The sequence below is a fragment of the Brachionichthys hirsutus genome, chromosome 5, assembly GCF_040956055.1.
Source record: "Brachionichthys hirsutus isolate HB-005 chromosome 5, CSIRO-AGI_Bhir_v1, whole genome shotgun sequence".
NCBI lineage: Eukaryota > Metazoa > Chordata > Actinopteri > Lophiiformes > Brachionichthyidae > Brachionichthys > Brachionichthys hirsutus.
In genome coordinates, this window is record NC_090901.1 from 14,678,634 (window position 1) to 14,695,272 (window position 16,639).

Sequence of the window (16,639 nt, forward strand, 5' to 3'; positions counted from 1 at the left end):
AGTTGTTGTGACTCAGGACGGTAAACCCCTCAGGTAATAAGTCCACAGGTGAGGTTTGGAGCGCTGGGCGGAGACCGTCAGCTTGCCAGACCACAGCGCTGGAGACTCTTCTGGAGGCGCCTCAAAGGACACCATGATGTTGTGTGTCTTCTTGGAGAGGACGGTTCCCACCTCCCTGACTGTGAAATACGGTTTGTCCACCTACAATCAGGGAGAGGAAGGCTCAGGTTAACTCGGTGACGGTTGGGCATTGGGTCAGCACCTCAGTACCTGAACAGAGAAGGCTGTGGCCTCCTGGAACGTGTTCTTGAAGGGGATGGCGAGGGTGCGGCCGGCCTTGACGCTAAACGGACCCTGGGGTTTAGGCGGGAGGCCAGTCCCATGTAAGGGAAACACGTATGTGCCACCGACTTCTGAGACCAGGATGAGCTGCCCTCTCGCATCGCCCAGGCGATGAGGCTCAAAACGAACCTCCACACCGATCTCAGCTCCATCTGGCCGACCCGGAGACGCGGTGACACTCTTGTCTACGGTGAAGTCTGGACAGTCCGTCTGCAGGAGAGATGACCAGACGGGCTCAATGTGACTGCAGTAGTTCAGCAGTAGTTCAGCAGTAGTTCAGCAGTAGTTCAGCAGTAGTTCAGCAGTAGTTCAGCAGTAGTTTTGGTCATATCAGCATCCCTACATCCTCCGACAGTTCCAAGGTGCGCTCAGCATAACCACAAAGGCAAACCTTTGGCCTAAAGTAAAAGATCTCAGACTTTGTCTCGGCACATAAAAGAATCGAATCCTGATAAAACATGATTTTTTCTTTGGGGTGGTCACGCGATTCACCCCAGACATCGTCTTACTTTGCAAGAGTACTCCGTTCTAACGGGGGAGTGGTTCAATAATTGGACCAGCTGAGGTTGGCTGCTGCCCAGAGACGCGCTGAAGTGAACGACCCTCTCTGCCGGCGGCGGCGACGCTCTGAGAAGCAGGTCGTAATGGAAGAAGCCCAGATCCTTGTTGTACAGAGTCAGCCGGGCGGTGGACTCGCCCCCATGCAGGGGCCGGTACTCAAAGGTCAGGGCACACTAGAAAGGGTCAAACACAAATATGGTATTGACTCCATTTTGTGTTCACGCAGCAGTGAGTGTAGAGGTGCATTATCTACCTTGGACTGTCCAGGCACGGTGTGCTGAGGTTGGACTATGATGTCGGGGCATTTGCACTCAGTGGTGAGGCAGGAAGCCGTGGCCAGGGGGTTCTCCACCTCTACAGTGGCACAGATCTTCTGGCGAACAGTGGCCACCAACGTTTTAGTGGACAAGACTCCGGGAGATGTGACCTCAAGGCTAACGAGATAAAACAAGTACTCTCCAGAATCCATGCTACGAAATGTCACCTGAGGAGAAGAGGTCAAAGGTCGTTTGAAGGACAAAGCTCTGGCATGCGTTCAGAAGTGTGTGTGATCACACCTTGACGTCGTACTGGCCCTCTCTGTATGTGTAGGATGACAGCTTGTAGTCTTTCGTGGCCAAAGCAGGGACCTCGATGAAAGGAAGACCCTCGACGGATACCGTAGCATCCGGCTTGTCAGGCTTCAGGATCTCCGTCAGCACATGGAACCTGCGCACAAGTTCATCCATAAATCACATTCAGTCAGCAGATGATCTGTTAAAATAGGTTCGCATCATTCAAAGTCTTCATCCACATCCCAAGATGGTACAGATCAACAAAACGCCCTGTGTGATAATGGCATCTCTCTTGGAGCAGCTCTGCCCACAAGATGAACAAAGACACGCTAAAGATATCTGCTAGCATCTGATTCCTGCATTCTTAAAGTTATACAAATCGTTTAACGGATGAAATGACTTCCGGTGCGCTCGCCACCCGCCGAGGGAACCGTAGGGGACGGTGCATCGTGGCAGGGGGCTCAACGAATCGATCTCTGGACACAGAGACTCGCTGGGGGGGAGGAGCCGGAGCTTGTCTGTTGCTTCGGCCTCCGGGTCAAACAGCAGTGCGGACTACTCGGCCTTCTCGGAGTCCTTGGGAGGGACGCTGGACAGCGCTCTGATCTGGGGGGGCCATTGTTCTTCTGGGGCGGGGGGGTGATGGGGATGATCGGCCTCGGATTTAGGCATTTGACCACAAGGTTAGAAATGTTTTTTTTTTTTTTTCATTTTCTAACCGCTTAATCCGTCATCGGGTCGCGGGCCAAGCTGGAGCCAATCCCAGCAGTCAATGAGCGAGAGGCGGGGGACACCCTGGACAAGCCGCCAGTTCATCGCAGGGCAACACAGAGACAGACAATCAGCCACACACACACTCACACCTACGGGCAATTTAGTGTCACCAATCAGCCTAGGCTGCATGTCTTTGGTGGTGGGAGGAAGCCGGAGAACCTGGAGAGAACCCACGCATGATCTTATGATCTTATTATGATCTTAATAACTATAACCAATAATTTGGTCTTAGTTCTGTATATTTCACATTAATATAATGTGTTTTATTGGCATGGTGCGTTTGTTTAAATTGATTGGTTGACCTAAATATATCTATAATGTGATCCTCCTATCAGTCCTAATACATGTGAAGCTCAATACGGGGGCGGCGATAGCTAGCAGCTAGCTTCGGAGCTAAAGCTGACACGAATGTGCTCGGATCTCATCGGTGCATCACATGCACTGCTTTACCGCTGCTGCTTAGCCAGCCAGTTGTGCACGGGCAGCAGGAGTGTGTGGCTCGTCTTCGCAGGCAGTTTGTGCACTATGGTGTCCTCTGGTTTGGGGGGCTCGGCGGTTCCCTGCAGGGCGTGCTGCAGGGCCGTCCCATCAGGGAAGGAGAAGAAGACCGAGCCCTGAGGAAACAAGACGAGGAGCTCACATCCTGCCGCTGAACAACGTTGTGTTCACTGTTCAGGCCCCCCCCCTACCTGGTCTCTCGTCCCTTCAGCAGTCATAGCCACTGGTTTGTATGTTATCTCATATGCTTTGTTTTGGAGGGGCTCGAGGGTCAGGGAGGGGGCAGCACTCCACTGCGCCCCCTTGACTGCAGGCCTGATGCAGCACTTCTGGTTTGTGGGGTTGCACACCTGCAGGGTTTGGGTGTGAGAGCCTCGTACCGAGCAAACGAAACTCACCACCTGGAGATAAGAGGCCAGAGGCCGGATGGGTGTCAGAATGAATCAATACGAATAAACACTGATCAGCCACGACGTCGTACGGCCTGCTTAATATGATGCAGGCCCCCCCTCAAGGCACGGACATTGAAAGGTGTTAGCTACATATACGATATATATATATCCAATAGATGCTCGTTTTGGTTCAGATCTGAAGGATGGAAGGCCAAGTAAATATCTTAAACGTGGTCCAGTTCCAATGTCCATCGTCAGCCCCTGCAGCAGTGAGCAAACGGTGATGCTCTGTGGGTTTCTCACACCTTTCTGTCAGAAGCAGCACGTTTGTGTCCCTACAGCGAGGACAGACAACAAGGGTCAGTCCTCGTCTCGGGGCATGCGCTAACGCTAACCCTGTCACCGGGCACTGGTCATTCTGTCTTCAACACGTTTGGGGCCACTGCTGACCAGGAACACCCAACGTCACCCATTCATCTCGCCGTCGACACAGAACACATCAACTGGTTCGGGCTGAAGCAGATGCAGCGTCTGTGCGGCTCAGTCTGTGGCAGCTCTGGCTCGGAATACGAATCCCTGCAACCTCCAGCTAAGCTCCTGCTTGTTGAGTGATGTTTGCTACTCATTTATAGTTTCTACCTCATGACTGATCCAAAAACAGGAAATTCAGAATGTTCTGGACCTAAAACTTGGATTTGGACACTTGGACAAATATAATCAGTGAGCACAGGAGCACGGTGTCCAGGCTCAGGAAGGTCCACGGCGGCGGGACACCAGCGCTGCACAAGTGGAACTAGCAGAGGAAACGCTTGCGATGCTGCCGTTCTCCAGCAATAGATTACCTGACAGGTGACAAGGATACTTTAGGAGATGTTGATGATCGCACGCTCTGAGAACAGGTACGGGAAGACACCTTTCCATCCTCCAGAGTACAAGAGACCGGGGACAAGAGTCGAGCTGAGGAGTTTGTGTGTTTACAGTTTAAATGTACAAAATAAGGAAGTGTAACTGAGGGAGCCACAGAGAAGTGGGAGGAGAGTTCACATTGATTCGCCCTCAGACCTAGAACATGGTTAGAGCTGCATTTAACTACATAATCATCACATGTACTGTGGATAATCAGTAGAGCTCTTCAGTTGGACCTTTTTCACTATCCATGAAACGTGCAAATCCAAACACAAACTAATCTTTTTGTTGAAAGAAAAGCCAATTAATGCTTTGTTGGTGCGAAACTCTCTTCATGCTGCGTTTCAGTCAGAATCTATATTTTCAGTAGAACAACATTGAATGTTCTTATGAATGTCAAACACACGGTAAACGCGTCAGATTCACACTGGAGGTTACTGTGCATCATTGGAGTCGTGATGCTTGAGTGATCAGACAAACCTCTTTGCTGGTGGAAGCTGCAATGCAGGAGGCCGTCACCGTGAGGCTCAGAGGCGAGGAGGAGCCCCCCACACAGCAGGACAGCTTCTCATACCTGATGTCATCATTCAGGTCCACTGGGGCGAACGCCACCTCGAAAACGACCTTCTTGCCTGGATAGATGTGACCACTGGGGGGGCTGATGGACAACTCTGCAGGAAAAGTAGCGGTGTTCCACTTGAACCTGTGAACACGATAAAGAAGGAAGAGGCAAAGGAAAACCAAAATGTAATATTCAAATCACATCAAACGTATCAACCTGTAGAACATGCACGTTATGACGAGGCCATTCATTCTGATAAGAATATGTATGAGTTTGGCTGAGGCATTATCTAAATTGTGCCTCGTCCCCTCATGGGTTAATGGCGTTGCGCGGTTCAGGATGCAGTATTTACGGTAATCTTACTGGTCTTCTTGTGTTTTTTCCTTGTGTCATCCGATGCCGATGGATTGTCTTGTTCACATATTTCCTTCAGGCAAACATTCACGTCGGGTTCACGTTAGCATTGTTGGCTACCAGCGCTGCTGGCGGAATCAGTCAGACTCCAGCTCTCCAACGCCAGTCTTCATCTCAGATAACTACTGAACACGTCAAAGGCTCACCTGGCAAGAGTGTCCCCAACGTTCTTCATGCCAATCCTCTTCCTCAGCTGGCAGCGCTGGACAACAGCTCCAAAGGCCAGGTGTTCCTGGTCCAGCTGTACCTCCAAACTCTGGCAAGCAAAATGTTTTATCCAATATGCAATCCTACCTTGAGAGAACAAGCACAATCTCGTTGAATTAACGTGCTCGAGTCTACCTGGCAGCAGCCTTGCAGCTTCAGCAGTGGGTGCAACAGGTCTCCAAACTGGGCCTGCAGCTCAGCAGTGAAGGGAGGTATGCGCCGAGCCGACGAGAACTTGATGTCGACGTTAACCGAACCGCCACGTGCTTTTAGATTCAGATCACCTGCTGGACTGAATGACAGTTCCTGGAGGAGGAGGTGGCAGAGATGACGTGCTGCCGTGTAGAACAGCGGTTATCTTGTGTGTGTGTGTGTGCGTGCGTCTTACAGTTGGATCCACTGACGCCTTTGGGTTGAGCAATAGAGGAAAGGAAACGTCCATGGAGCTGTTGTTGACCAGAACCACTCGTTTGGTCACCGTCTGACCCACCATCAGGGAGCCCAAGTTCACATTCCTGCATCTGGGATCCGCCACGCCCAGCTATGGAATAATAGACACGAGTTCACGAGACAAAGTTGAGGATGTCATGAAACGGATGTAGCCGACAACATATGGAGCTGTCCAGTGCTGAAGTTCAACTTCAAAACAAAAAAGTTCAAATAACTTTCAATAGTCACCTCCAGCAGATTATTGATTTCCTGACTGCAGCGTGTTGCTATTGTTATTGTCATGTTGCTGAATTGTTCCGTTTGATCAGTTCACTACTTAAGTTACAAACATTGCATATTCTATTGTGTAGTTGTAAAAATATATGGATAGATTATTGCTGTTATTATAACATCAATCCTTTCAATTGATCAGGTTAAGAAAACCACACTACTCCATCGATCAATAATCAAACTTATTCAAGTAAATAATATTAAATAATAAATAAAGAAAAATATCATCCAACACAAGTTATGGCATTAACTTTGTTCAAAACTCTTTTGTCACAGTTGAGAGGAGCAGAACTGCAGAACAACCAACAAATGTGGGCTGTTAAGAACATACGTGTGTCACAGAGGCAGCATTTTACGAAAACAAATGTCCGCACACAGCTCTCGGGGGCCACAAAAAATGACTTGGAGGGCCACATTTGGCCCCCGGGCCTTGAGTTTGACACATGTGATCTATGGGATTCTACTTATGCTTTCAGTATGATTTGGAATTCAGCCCTTAATGGGTTGATTTTGGTCTGCGTTGCCTCTTATTGCTAAATGTTTAGATGTCCAACCACAATACTGTGTTCATGTCAGGGAGCGCACCCATTGCAAGTAAAACGTTCCATTTAATATGCAGCACAACCATCAAAGTCCTGTCAGTAGTGAGACAGCGAGAAAGTGTTCAAGTTGTCACGGCCGAGGACGGACCAAGCCTCACAACATTTCAGATGTTGCTACCGATTAATTAGATTCCAAGACTGTGCATGTCTCACCTTCATCTCAACGCCTTGTCCCTGTATGTCCACATGCTTCGTGACACGGCTGTTTAACATGAAAGTGACTTTGTCTTGGTAACGTTTTGCCTCGCGAGGGTAGAATGTCACAGGAACCCCCATCGCTTCACCAGGAGACAAAACATGTGCTTGGAAGTCCAACTCCAGGTAAGATGTGTTGGTAAACTGGTTCTGGACACTGAGAACGGTTTTAAAATGGTCACAATCTGATTAGGATAAAAACAGTACTGGACACATTAACGCCTTTAAACAGACACACACACACACACACACACACACACAAATACCTGATGTCCTTTTCACTTTTATTCCTGAGCACCAGCACCTGGGAGGCTGGTACCATACCGGGGCGGTATCGGAAGTGCTTGCCAAAGTTATACTTAGTAAAGGAGAATTCAAGGTCAGGCGCTGCAGCCTGGCCTTGAATGGCAAAGGTAAATGTTGGCCCATGTTTGACCTGACAGGAGAGAGAGATGCTGTAGAACCAGCTCACCGGTCATACGGTTTGTCCTTCGTGACCGACTACAATTGTTACTGATATTGACTGTAAATACCGTCACTTAATACCCGGTCCAGGATCTAACTCTGGGTCTAGGATCCAAAGTTCTTCAATAAAGAAGACGGATCTCACCGTGATGCTCAGGCTGATGTCCTGGAGGTCACACTTGCTCAGGGGAGAAAAGATCAGGGATGATTCCTTTTGTTCCCCAACCTCAATAGCAACATGTTTGGGGTTGGCGTTCAAGTGTACCAGAAGCTCACTGGGACCTGTGAGGTCAATTGTCACTTCCAGGTTGACTCGCGCCTTATTGGTCACCAGGAACTTAAACACAGCTTGCTCTGAAAGCACCACCTAAAACAGTGTATAAACAGAGGCAAGAAGTTCACCGTCACGTGTGGAACATCTGAAGGCATGCTGCTGCGCATGAATCCGTGTCTGTGCTGACCTTTCCATAGTCCAGCGTGTCATGGTGGCTGGGTTGGACCTCTCTGAGGACACCGTCTGGCATCTCTACTTGAACAGAAGTGCTCAAGGTGAAACAATCGGCCTTAACCGTGACTCTAAGTGGCTCAGACTTGCCCTTCATCCTCAGCACCAATCTAAAGCTCACACTGCCCTCACGGCAAGGAGTGAAGGACACGGAAAATGGGAACCTGCATCAAAGAGATCCCAACAAATCACTTTTCACATAATGCTTTGTAGAGGCATTAAAAAAAGTCAAAGGTCATGTTTGTGAACTCTGGAGAGTGACCGTTGAAAGCTCCGCTTGTGTTATCAACCTGCTTTTGGGCGCCACCGTGCCGGTCATAGGCTCGACTACGAGGCAGGACTGCTGGTCATCACAGCGAAGAGATGCCTTTTTGATGGAGAAGCGGAATGGCTCCTCCTCTTCATTCACCAAATGCATTGTGCGTTCCACTTTACGACCTGTGCAGACAAACACGTACAATTTGGGATGTGATAAATGCACCCGAGTGACGTGCCAATAAAGATCGTTCTGATTCTATTCAGGTGGATTCCAGGATTTTCCGTCCATGGAGCTTCGTGTGCTCTCACAGAACGTGAGGTGAAGGTTGGGGGGATAGCTCACAAAGTACATGCAAAGATCAACAAAAGAGATTTGTGGAGTGTGTCGATGTGTGCGGATTCATACCAACAAGCAGGTCTCCAAAATCCAGATGAGACATGTGGAGATAGACCAGCGGCTCTCTGGTTGTGCCCACACACAGGAAAGTGATGGACAATGACGGATTCTCAATCTCAAAACTCCACATCGACTCCACAACATCGGTCTGCTCAGCGGCATACTCAAAGCACATCTGCAACGCAGACAGAAAAGAAGGGATGAGGGATGAACAAACGACATAAATCCAAACAGCTGACCTGGAACTTGAAGCGTCTCCGCCCTTACCTCCACTCGCTTCCCAGGCTGGATCGTACCGCATGGTTTGAGGCAGCGGAAAGGGCTGTCACCTGCGTCCTCACGCCTCCACTTGAACGAGTAGGGCGCACTGGTTGGGTTCAGCGCATGAAAACGTCTGTGGGGCAAACCAGGAACACAAATGCATTCAGTGTTACTGTTAGATAAATCTGCGAATGTGTTTATCATTAATTCACCAATGAGCAGCAGTAGTTATGTCATGGCCATTTATCCTTCATAATCTTACTCAAGATATTCATAAAGTATGTGACAATCGTAGATCTGTTAATATGCTGACTAGACTGAAGAAGTGAACACTTTGTGTTGTCTGGAAGTGCTATCTGCTCAAGGTTGGAGTCTTCATGTCTGGGTGATTTACGCACGTACACATTCTTATCTGCTAATAAAACCAGCTGGAGGGGAGCTGTTTCTCTGAGAATCGAGGACGAAGCTAGCAGCAGCCACTCTCCCTTGCTGGGAGGGTGGCTGGCACGGCTAGAGAGCAGCTCCATTCTCCCTTGCTGAAGGAAAGAATACTAGTCTCGTTTCTTACCGCAAGAAAATGGTTATTGGGTTGAATCTTTGGGGCTTGGTTCTGATTTTCTCTCTTTTACAGTGTCACAAACCTGACAGTTACACTGATTTATCATTGTTCCTCCGTCTCTCTCACCTTGTAGCGAGCGAAGAGAAACCAAGAGCGTTGAACGTTAGGATCCTGGTTTCAGGATCCTGAGGACCCCTTAATTTCGGATTTTCACGTATCCAGGCGATATCTTCTGAGTCCTCCAGGTCAAAGTGACAAAGCGTCATCAGGCTGCGGCCAAACACAGGGATGCATGGTGCCTGATCTCCATCCTGCAAGTTGGGGATACTGAGAAAAACCAGACGAAGGAAAACGGGGGTTACTCTTTTAATGACATCCATCCTTGTCTTTACTGCCATCCTGTCTTTCAGAACATTTGGCGAAGCATGGCAGAACCTGAAGAGGAAATGACTCGGCAAGACGGTCACAAACGACTTCGATTATCTCATTCATTTTCACTATGGCAACGCTCAATACGGCTGAGTCATGGATTCATTGCTTCACTTACTGGGTCTTACTTCACTTCTTGCTTGTATGTTCCCAATTAAATGTGCTGGCGAAGTTTATGAACCGATAAAGTGCCAGTTCTGACATATTTTTCTTGTCACAATTCTGAATGTAGATAATTATGTTTACGGGAACAATTTACCAATCTGGTCCTTCCAAGCTGACCTAGTGTTTCAGCTTTAGCTTCCAGCTCCGGCTGGCTTGCATTTCCGTGTCATAATCAGATTTTTTGAAATCATTAACTGTTTTGAACATGTAGGTCTTTCATATGCAAGCAGATTTACGACAGTACCAATTTGGTGCTTCAAACAGAAGCTGGAATATTTCTTACTCTCATACACATATGATATATTATAAACTTCCAGGCCCAAAAAGAAAAGTTGCATATTCCAAGACGCCAGTGCCAGAAGTCATCGGGCTGAAATAGTAAATGAGTGGTTCAGAGAGCATGAGGCATCGTTTTCCAGACCGAAACCCCGTTGAAAATCTTTGCGCAGTGGCCAGACGCTCCCATCATCAATACAAGCTTAGTGATAAATGAATGCAACACTGGATGGAAATAAATCTTGTGATTTTACAGAAGTTCACAGAAATAACGCCGCAGCCGTAATCAAAGATAAAGATCGACCAACGAAATATTAGTCTGACCTATGTGTTAGTGGGGACCTTTTTGTTTCATGACGGTCAGGACTGCATCTTGAAAGTAGCCTCGTGATGGAATCTACCTTTCTCTGTAAAACCGCCTGTCCATGATGAACACATTTAGTAGACTTTACTTCGGTAACTGATTACAGGTGTAGCAGGGAAAGACAGAACCCAACTTGCTAGGTAAAGGCCCATCAATTAAACTGGGAGTCATTTAGTGGTCTTTTTCCTTATTTCGATAAATACTCTTTATTGCTACCTGCAGATTAGCCTGGTCTGAAACTCGGACACCTCCAGGGGAGAGAATCGGATGCAGAAATTCTGCTGTGCCCCAGGCTCTATGGCTCCAGTGTTGGGTTGAATACTAATGGCAGGAAGTGCAGGACCTGTGAATGTAGGCACCCCCGTCACCAGAGCGTTGGCAGGACGGACTCCAGTGGACACTCCAGCTGACCTGCCACCTGACACAGAGACATCCATCATAGTAACACACATCCACGAGTAGTTTGAAAGAAAAACTCAAATGTAAATAAAAGCATCAAAGTCAAATGAGAAACAAATGGTGACATGACAGCCATCGTACACACAGGTAGAGTATAGTTACCTCCTCGGGGGTGGGAACCGTTACCTGGATCCATGAGGACCTGGATGGAGAATTCCAGTCTGACTTTTCCATCATTCACCATCTGCCATCTACACAAAAAACACAATCGTGTTTCAGTTACTTCATTACACATTGATTCGTCGTATCTCGGAACACTCGCATGTTGAGGTGTTACTGTAGATGTAAGTCGCCATGCACAGGTAATATACAGACAATAGACTAGCTAGACTTGATCCATTTCTTCTTCCTGGCTGAAGGAATTCTAAAAACCCATTCTACACATAATAATCTCTTGCTTTCCTTACTTTTGCATGTACATCACAGGATCCTGCCGCTCTAATACTTGCGTTAAGGGTTGAATACCAATATATTCCAGATGCTAGGCCCCAAACAAAAGACTCAAACGTCTGTAAATTTGAGGAATTTACCCTCAACAATAACAACAGGAAATTCAGTTTCCATTTGTTTCGATCTGGATTATATGTATAGTATTTTTCCACATGGGAAGTTAGTAATGTCTCAGCATACACTCAATGGCTGACTTACTGGTGCAGCCTGGTTTGGTGAATCAAGGTGTCGTTGAAGTGAATGGTGTCGGTGTCGCAGGTGAACTTTACGTAGTCACAAACTGCTTCCATACGCAATTCCAGCTCCTGCTGTGAGCCCGCTACCACAGAGTGACGTGGCTCAGGGTCTGTGTTCATCATCTGGAGGCAATCGTCCCGTTAGTCCTGCTAACATCACAGACCGGTACTGTCCTCCACATGCATAACACACAAGGAATACCTCATGCTCCCCATTCATCTTCAATACTCTTGAAACCTGCTCAGAAGAACTCTGCACCATCCCCTGTCGGTCGTCCCAGTCAGCCACCTGCTCCATTGGCTGCTGGAACGTCACCTGACAAAGCTTGCATCTCATTGGCTGGGCTGTCAGAGTCAGCGGCTCATTGGAGCAAAATGTAACAGTCACTTCCTTAGAGCAACCAGCATGAAGATGTCCCACCTGAGACAACAAATGATGCGGTGTTGTTTTGTGTGCAACAGTAATTACTATGCTTTTTTGCCGGTCGTGTATTACAATAAAAACAAAGAATATATTTAAAATGTAGTGCATCACGTATTACTGCTTTCATTTTGAATCTTTACACATTTTAATTCATTGTACTCAAGCAACCCCTTCCTTCAAGTCTCTGCTCAAGTCTGAACGCTTCATTCAAACCTGCTCTTCTACCGATATCTTTTCGTTACCTGTGGTGAAAAGCTGACTTGGGGTCCGGCTGGAGGCCACTCGAACCTCACTGCCTGGCTGCTGCTGTGGTTGCTCATTACAAAACTTTCTTGGCGGGGGGACTTTACATAGCAGTCACCAAAATCCAGCCGTTCGTAATTATCTGTAAGAGAGAAAAAGATCTCGTGCCAATCACAGAATGTTTTTTCCTAAGGAGTCTCCTCTACACTCGCTAATAATTTTGCTATCTCGGAATATTCGTATGTAATAATGAATAAATGTATTAATATAAATAATATACACCTCTTATCCTCCATTCCTGCAACATTAATAGTCTCATTCACTGTGTTCTTCCCTTACCTGCCTCATCCTCTGGCTGCGATGACCTGCTGAAGTTAGTAAGAGAAACTAGTTCCTGGTACGCCTCTCCTGTCACTGGGATTATGACATCACCATATTGGTTGTCCTCCACCTGCAGTGAGATCTTATCCTCAACATTCAAGGGCTTGTCAGAGCAGAAGCTGACCTCAAACACCACCTGCTCGTCAACATCCACCCTCAGGATGGCTCTATGCACCCACGGAGAGCCTGTGGGGAAAAGACAGGAAGTAATGGACTCCAAATGTACACATACCTGCTGTATACATATACCTGCTGGTGTACTGGCTTTGTTCAGATAAGACTGGCATTGCTTGTCAAATTATGATCCAAATGGGACAATTGACTCAAGCTACATAAAATGTTAAGCTTAGCTTGTTTGGCAAATAACATGCCCAAAAGCCCCTATGAGAGAATTAACAGCAGGGACCGTGATGTTGCCTGGTATGGTGTAACCGGGGCCCCACCCTGGAGCCAGGCCTGGGTCTGTGGCTCTTATGCGAGCGCCCGGTGGCCGGGTCTCTGCCCGCAGGTTTCGCCCGGGCTCAATCCTAAATGTTGACGTAGGCCCGACCTCTAGTAGACTCACCATCCGCCGAGCGAACCGTGACGGGCTTAGGGTTAGACCCTATAGAACTGATAACTGGACACAGAGACTAGCTCCCGGGACATGGAATGTCACCTCGTTGGGGAGGAAAGAGCCGGCGCACGTGATGGAGGTTGAGGAGTACCGTCGGCCACAGCTTGGGCTCTGGAACCCAACCACTCGAGAGGAGCTGGACTCTACATTTCCCACAGTGAGAGGCGGATGAAGGGGGTGATTGCAATGAACGGCCTCCCTGATCTGAACACGAGTGGTGTTCTGTTGTTGGACTTCTGTAGGTGTGTGTGGGTGTTTAGGGAGTATAGAGTAGGGGGCCTTTTGCTGAGGGCTGTCCGGCCCCTGTATGATCGAGGTTAGAGCTTGGTCAGTAAGTTAAACCTGTTCCAGGTGCATGTTGGACTCATAATCTTCACGGACAGAATTCCTAGGCACAGCCAGGGGCCCCTTTGCCTTCTCCGGGTTGGGGGGGAAGTCTTTGCCTCAAGTGGAGGAGTTCAGGCATCTTGGGGTCTTGTTCAGGAGTGAGAGAAGGATGAGGCGTGAGATTGACAGCCGGATCGGTGCAGCGGCTGCGGTGATGCAGTCGTTGCATCGGTCTGTCGCAGTGAACAAGGATTTACTGGTCAATCTATGTTCCTACTCTCACCTCTGTTCACGACCGAAAGGACAAGATCCCAGATGCACAGCTCTCCAATCCTGATTGACTTAAATCAAACGGTTGGAGATGGTGTGATCGTTGAAGAGGAAGTCCACCAGATGCACATTTATGACTCTTTCCAGATATTGGGATGAACAACTCCATCAACACTAGTCTAGTGAAGAGGAGATGCAGTTAGAGCCGTACCTGAATCAGCGGTGCTTTTGAGCTGAGTGGAGGTGATGGAGCTGCGGGTGTTTCCTGGTGCAGCTTTGAAGGAGAACACGCCCTGTTTATCCAGCATGTCAATTTGGACCTAGAGTACGCACAAAGCACCATTGTTGACAGACTCCACGTCATCTATGAACATCTTAATCATATTTAGAATTTTTATTCCTTGAAAATGAAATGAGTAAAAATGTAATGTTGACTTGCATGATGGGCCAAATTAAAACTGAAATGGACAATGTCTTCCTCTCACCTGGGCTGGAACATTTCCATCATTTAACAGCACCAGAGGTTGGGTGCGTTTATATCCCGTCATCACTCGTCGGAACCTCAGCACCGGGTTTCCTTCAGTGTCCTTAAAAGCAGGATGCAGCACATTGATGTGGGGCAGCCTGCCTTCTCCCATTAGATCAAAGTCCAGCACCTTGCTCCTAAATGTAGGTGTCATTCTGGAGACAAGAGCATGCAATCAGCACGGTGAAGCAGGAGGAGATACTATCCTCTAACTCAGAGAGAGCGCAATGATATGATCAATTCTCGATGTCGAACTGGGATGGACCTTATCGCTGCCACTCTACCGGCGTAACTGCAGTGACTTTGGCTTCCTGCACAGAGAACAGTAAAGTAGCATCCATAATCCTGCACTCATACCTGTAGGGCGTCTCTACTGAGGCCTCAAACACGGCGTTGTAGGGCCTCATTGTCTGCGGGGTGAAGTTGACCATGGCGAACGAGTGGGACTGGCTGGGAATGCTCAGTGTTGTAGAAGACAAATCAAAACCTTCCACATTACAGGACGTCTGTGGGATGATAAATACAGGATGTGTTACTGCACCAGTGGTCTTCCAGCATCATCTTTGCATCCCTAAAGAGAACCTCACCATGTCTTACCTTAGCACGGACATCTTTGATGGCCAAGCGGACCTCACAGGGCACCTTGCTATCATTGGTGAGTTTGAAACGGGCCTGAGAGGTTTGTCCGACCCGGACGTTGTTGAAAATGAACTTGTTCTCCTCTTTAATGTAAATACTTTCAGCTGTGCAAAATGGCTCAGAGGAGAGCTGGCTGCTGTTGTGGCATATATGGTGTTCTTCAAAGATGGAATCTATGTCCATCTCTATGCCTGCAGAGCAAAAAGGAATGAACACTTCTGTCCTGTTTTAATATTCACATAACTAATAAGCAGATAGTTTGTAGCCATCTCATTGAACCAGGAGAATCCAGGATTATGAGCAGTATGGAAATGAGCCACAGCCTTATTCAGCTCAGATCACATCATGCAGCACTCACATGGTTTACAGACTTCAGCCGCCAGTGTGTACAGAATGTCTGCAGGATGGTCTGAGGGGTCACGGTCACTGATGTCAATGAGCAGACTCTGGTCCCAGATGCCTAGCTGGTTAGCAGCACAGGCCACCGTCACCACCTGGTGAGAGCCGGGCTGCACGGTCCCTGTGCAGGGAGACACTGAGAACACCCCCATGTTGAGGTAATTCTGCAGAGAAACACGGGAGGATGAGTGCTACAGATGAGACAAGGCAATCTTATCCACGTGTATTTAGATTGAAAACAGCATGGGAATAAAAAACAACAACCTTCCTTTACTCATTTTAAATCTTGCTATTGTGAAATCAGCAAGCTAAATGTCAAAATGACAAAAAAGGGGAGGACCGTCCAAACAAAAAATGCAATGACTTCAGTTGGTCTCTGCCACTGATCCAGTCGCAGGCTCACCTGCGTCACTTTCAAGTCTTTTTGGGTGGAATCACTCCTCTCTTTGCTGCTGGTATCAGTGGTCCGGTCTGAATGGTACTCCTGAAGGAACTTCTTACCTGCATTCCTGAAACCAACATACAGAAGCACAAGTCACCATGAAAGCATTTTGAATGAATGAATGAATTTTTATTTTAGTTCAGTTTTCAATGAAACAGACAAAGATTGGAACCCTAAATTCAGATATAAATTCAGAGTATGGGCCTGGAGGACGACAAACTATAACAATCAGGACTGGCTGATGAGTTATTAAAAATGCCTTCGATGCCAGAGAGCAACTTTTAATGGTTTTACTATAATTAATTTCTGTGGCGGTAGTTTTTATTTTTACAAGGTTTTCAGGAGTAACATCTCTCCTGTATAATTTAAATATCTCTATGGGGTTCTGGGTGGGTGACTGATCTGGAGGACGCTCAGAGATGGGTATAGGACTACATCTCGGTCACCTAGTCCGGACTTTGGACTACATCTGTCTCCTGGTCCTGACTCTGGACTACATCTCTGTCTCCTGGTCCTGGCTCTGGACTACATCTCTGTCTCCTGGTCCTGACTCTGGACTACATCTCTGTCTCCTGGTCCTGACTCTGGACTACGTCTTTGTCTCCTGGTCCCGACTCTGGATTGTCAGGGTTCTGGTTCTCTAACAAACTCGGTCAGATTGCTATAAATGAGAGCTGCGCTACCAAACGTAGGATGGACACCGTCTCTCCTAATAAGACCCGGTTCCCCCCAGAATGCCAGTTATCTATGAAGCCCACGTCATTTTCTGGACACCACCTAGACAGCCAGCGACATGCGGCTAAACATATCGTCACCAGTCA

The 16,639-nt window shown here is 47.7% G+C and overlaps 1 protein-coding gene across 1 annotated transcript in view; it reads right to left on the reverse strand.

Annotated features, from left to right (window-relative positions):
- Positions 1-12: 12 nt before the first annotated feature.
- Positions 13-16,639, reverse strand: part of hydin (HYDIN axonemal central pair apparatus protein) — a 68,044-nt gene continuing 51,417 nt past the window's right edge. The window contains 30 exon segments of the mRNA XM_068738988.1: positions 13-201; positions 271-552; positions 852-1,076; positions 1,157-1,387; positions 1,461-1,611; positions 2,682-2,845; positions 2,921-3,130; positions 4,508-4,730; positions 5,150-5,259; positions 5,346-5,516; positions 5,599-5,751; positions 6,686-6,884; positions 6,994-7,163; positions 7,338-7,559; positions 7,654-7,861; positions 7,988-8,135; positions 8,362-8,527; positions 8,620-8,746; positions 9,299-9,499; positions 10,623-10,824; positions 10,968-11,056; positions 11,514-11,674; positions 11,754-11,972; positions 12,218-12,360; positions 12,558-12,785; positions 14,024-14,132; positions 14,298-14,493; positions 14,696-14,844; positions 14,936-15,168; positions 15,336-15,567. Coding sequence (XP_068595089.1) covers positions 13-201; positions 271-552; positions 852-1,076; positions 1,157-1,387; positions 1,461-1,611; positions 2,682-2,845; positions 2,921-3,130; positions 4,508-4,730; positions 5,150-5,259; positions 5,346-5,516; positions 5,599-5,751; positions 6,686-6,884; positions 6,994-7,163; positions 7,338-7,559; positions 7,654-7,861; positions 7,988-8,135; positions 8,362-8,527; positions 8,620-8,746; positions 9,299-9,499; positions 10,623-10,824; positions 10,968-11,056; positions 11,514-11,674; positions 11,754-11,972; positions 12,218-12,360; positions 12,558-12,785; positions 14,024-14,132; positions 14,298-14,493; positions 14,696-14,844; positions 14,936-15,168; positions 15,336-15,567 — 5,511 coding nt within the window.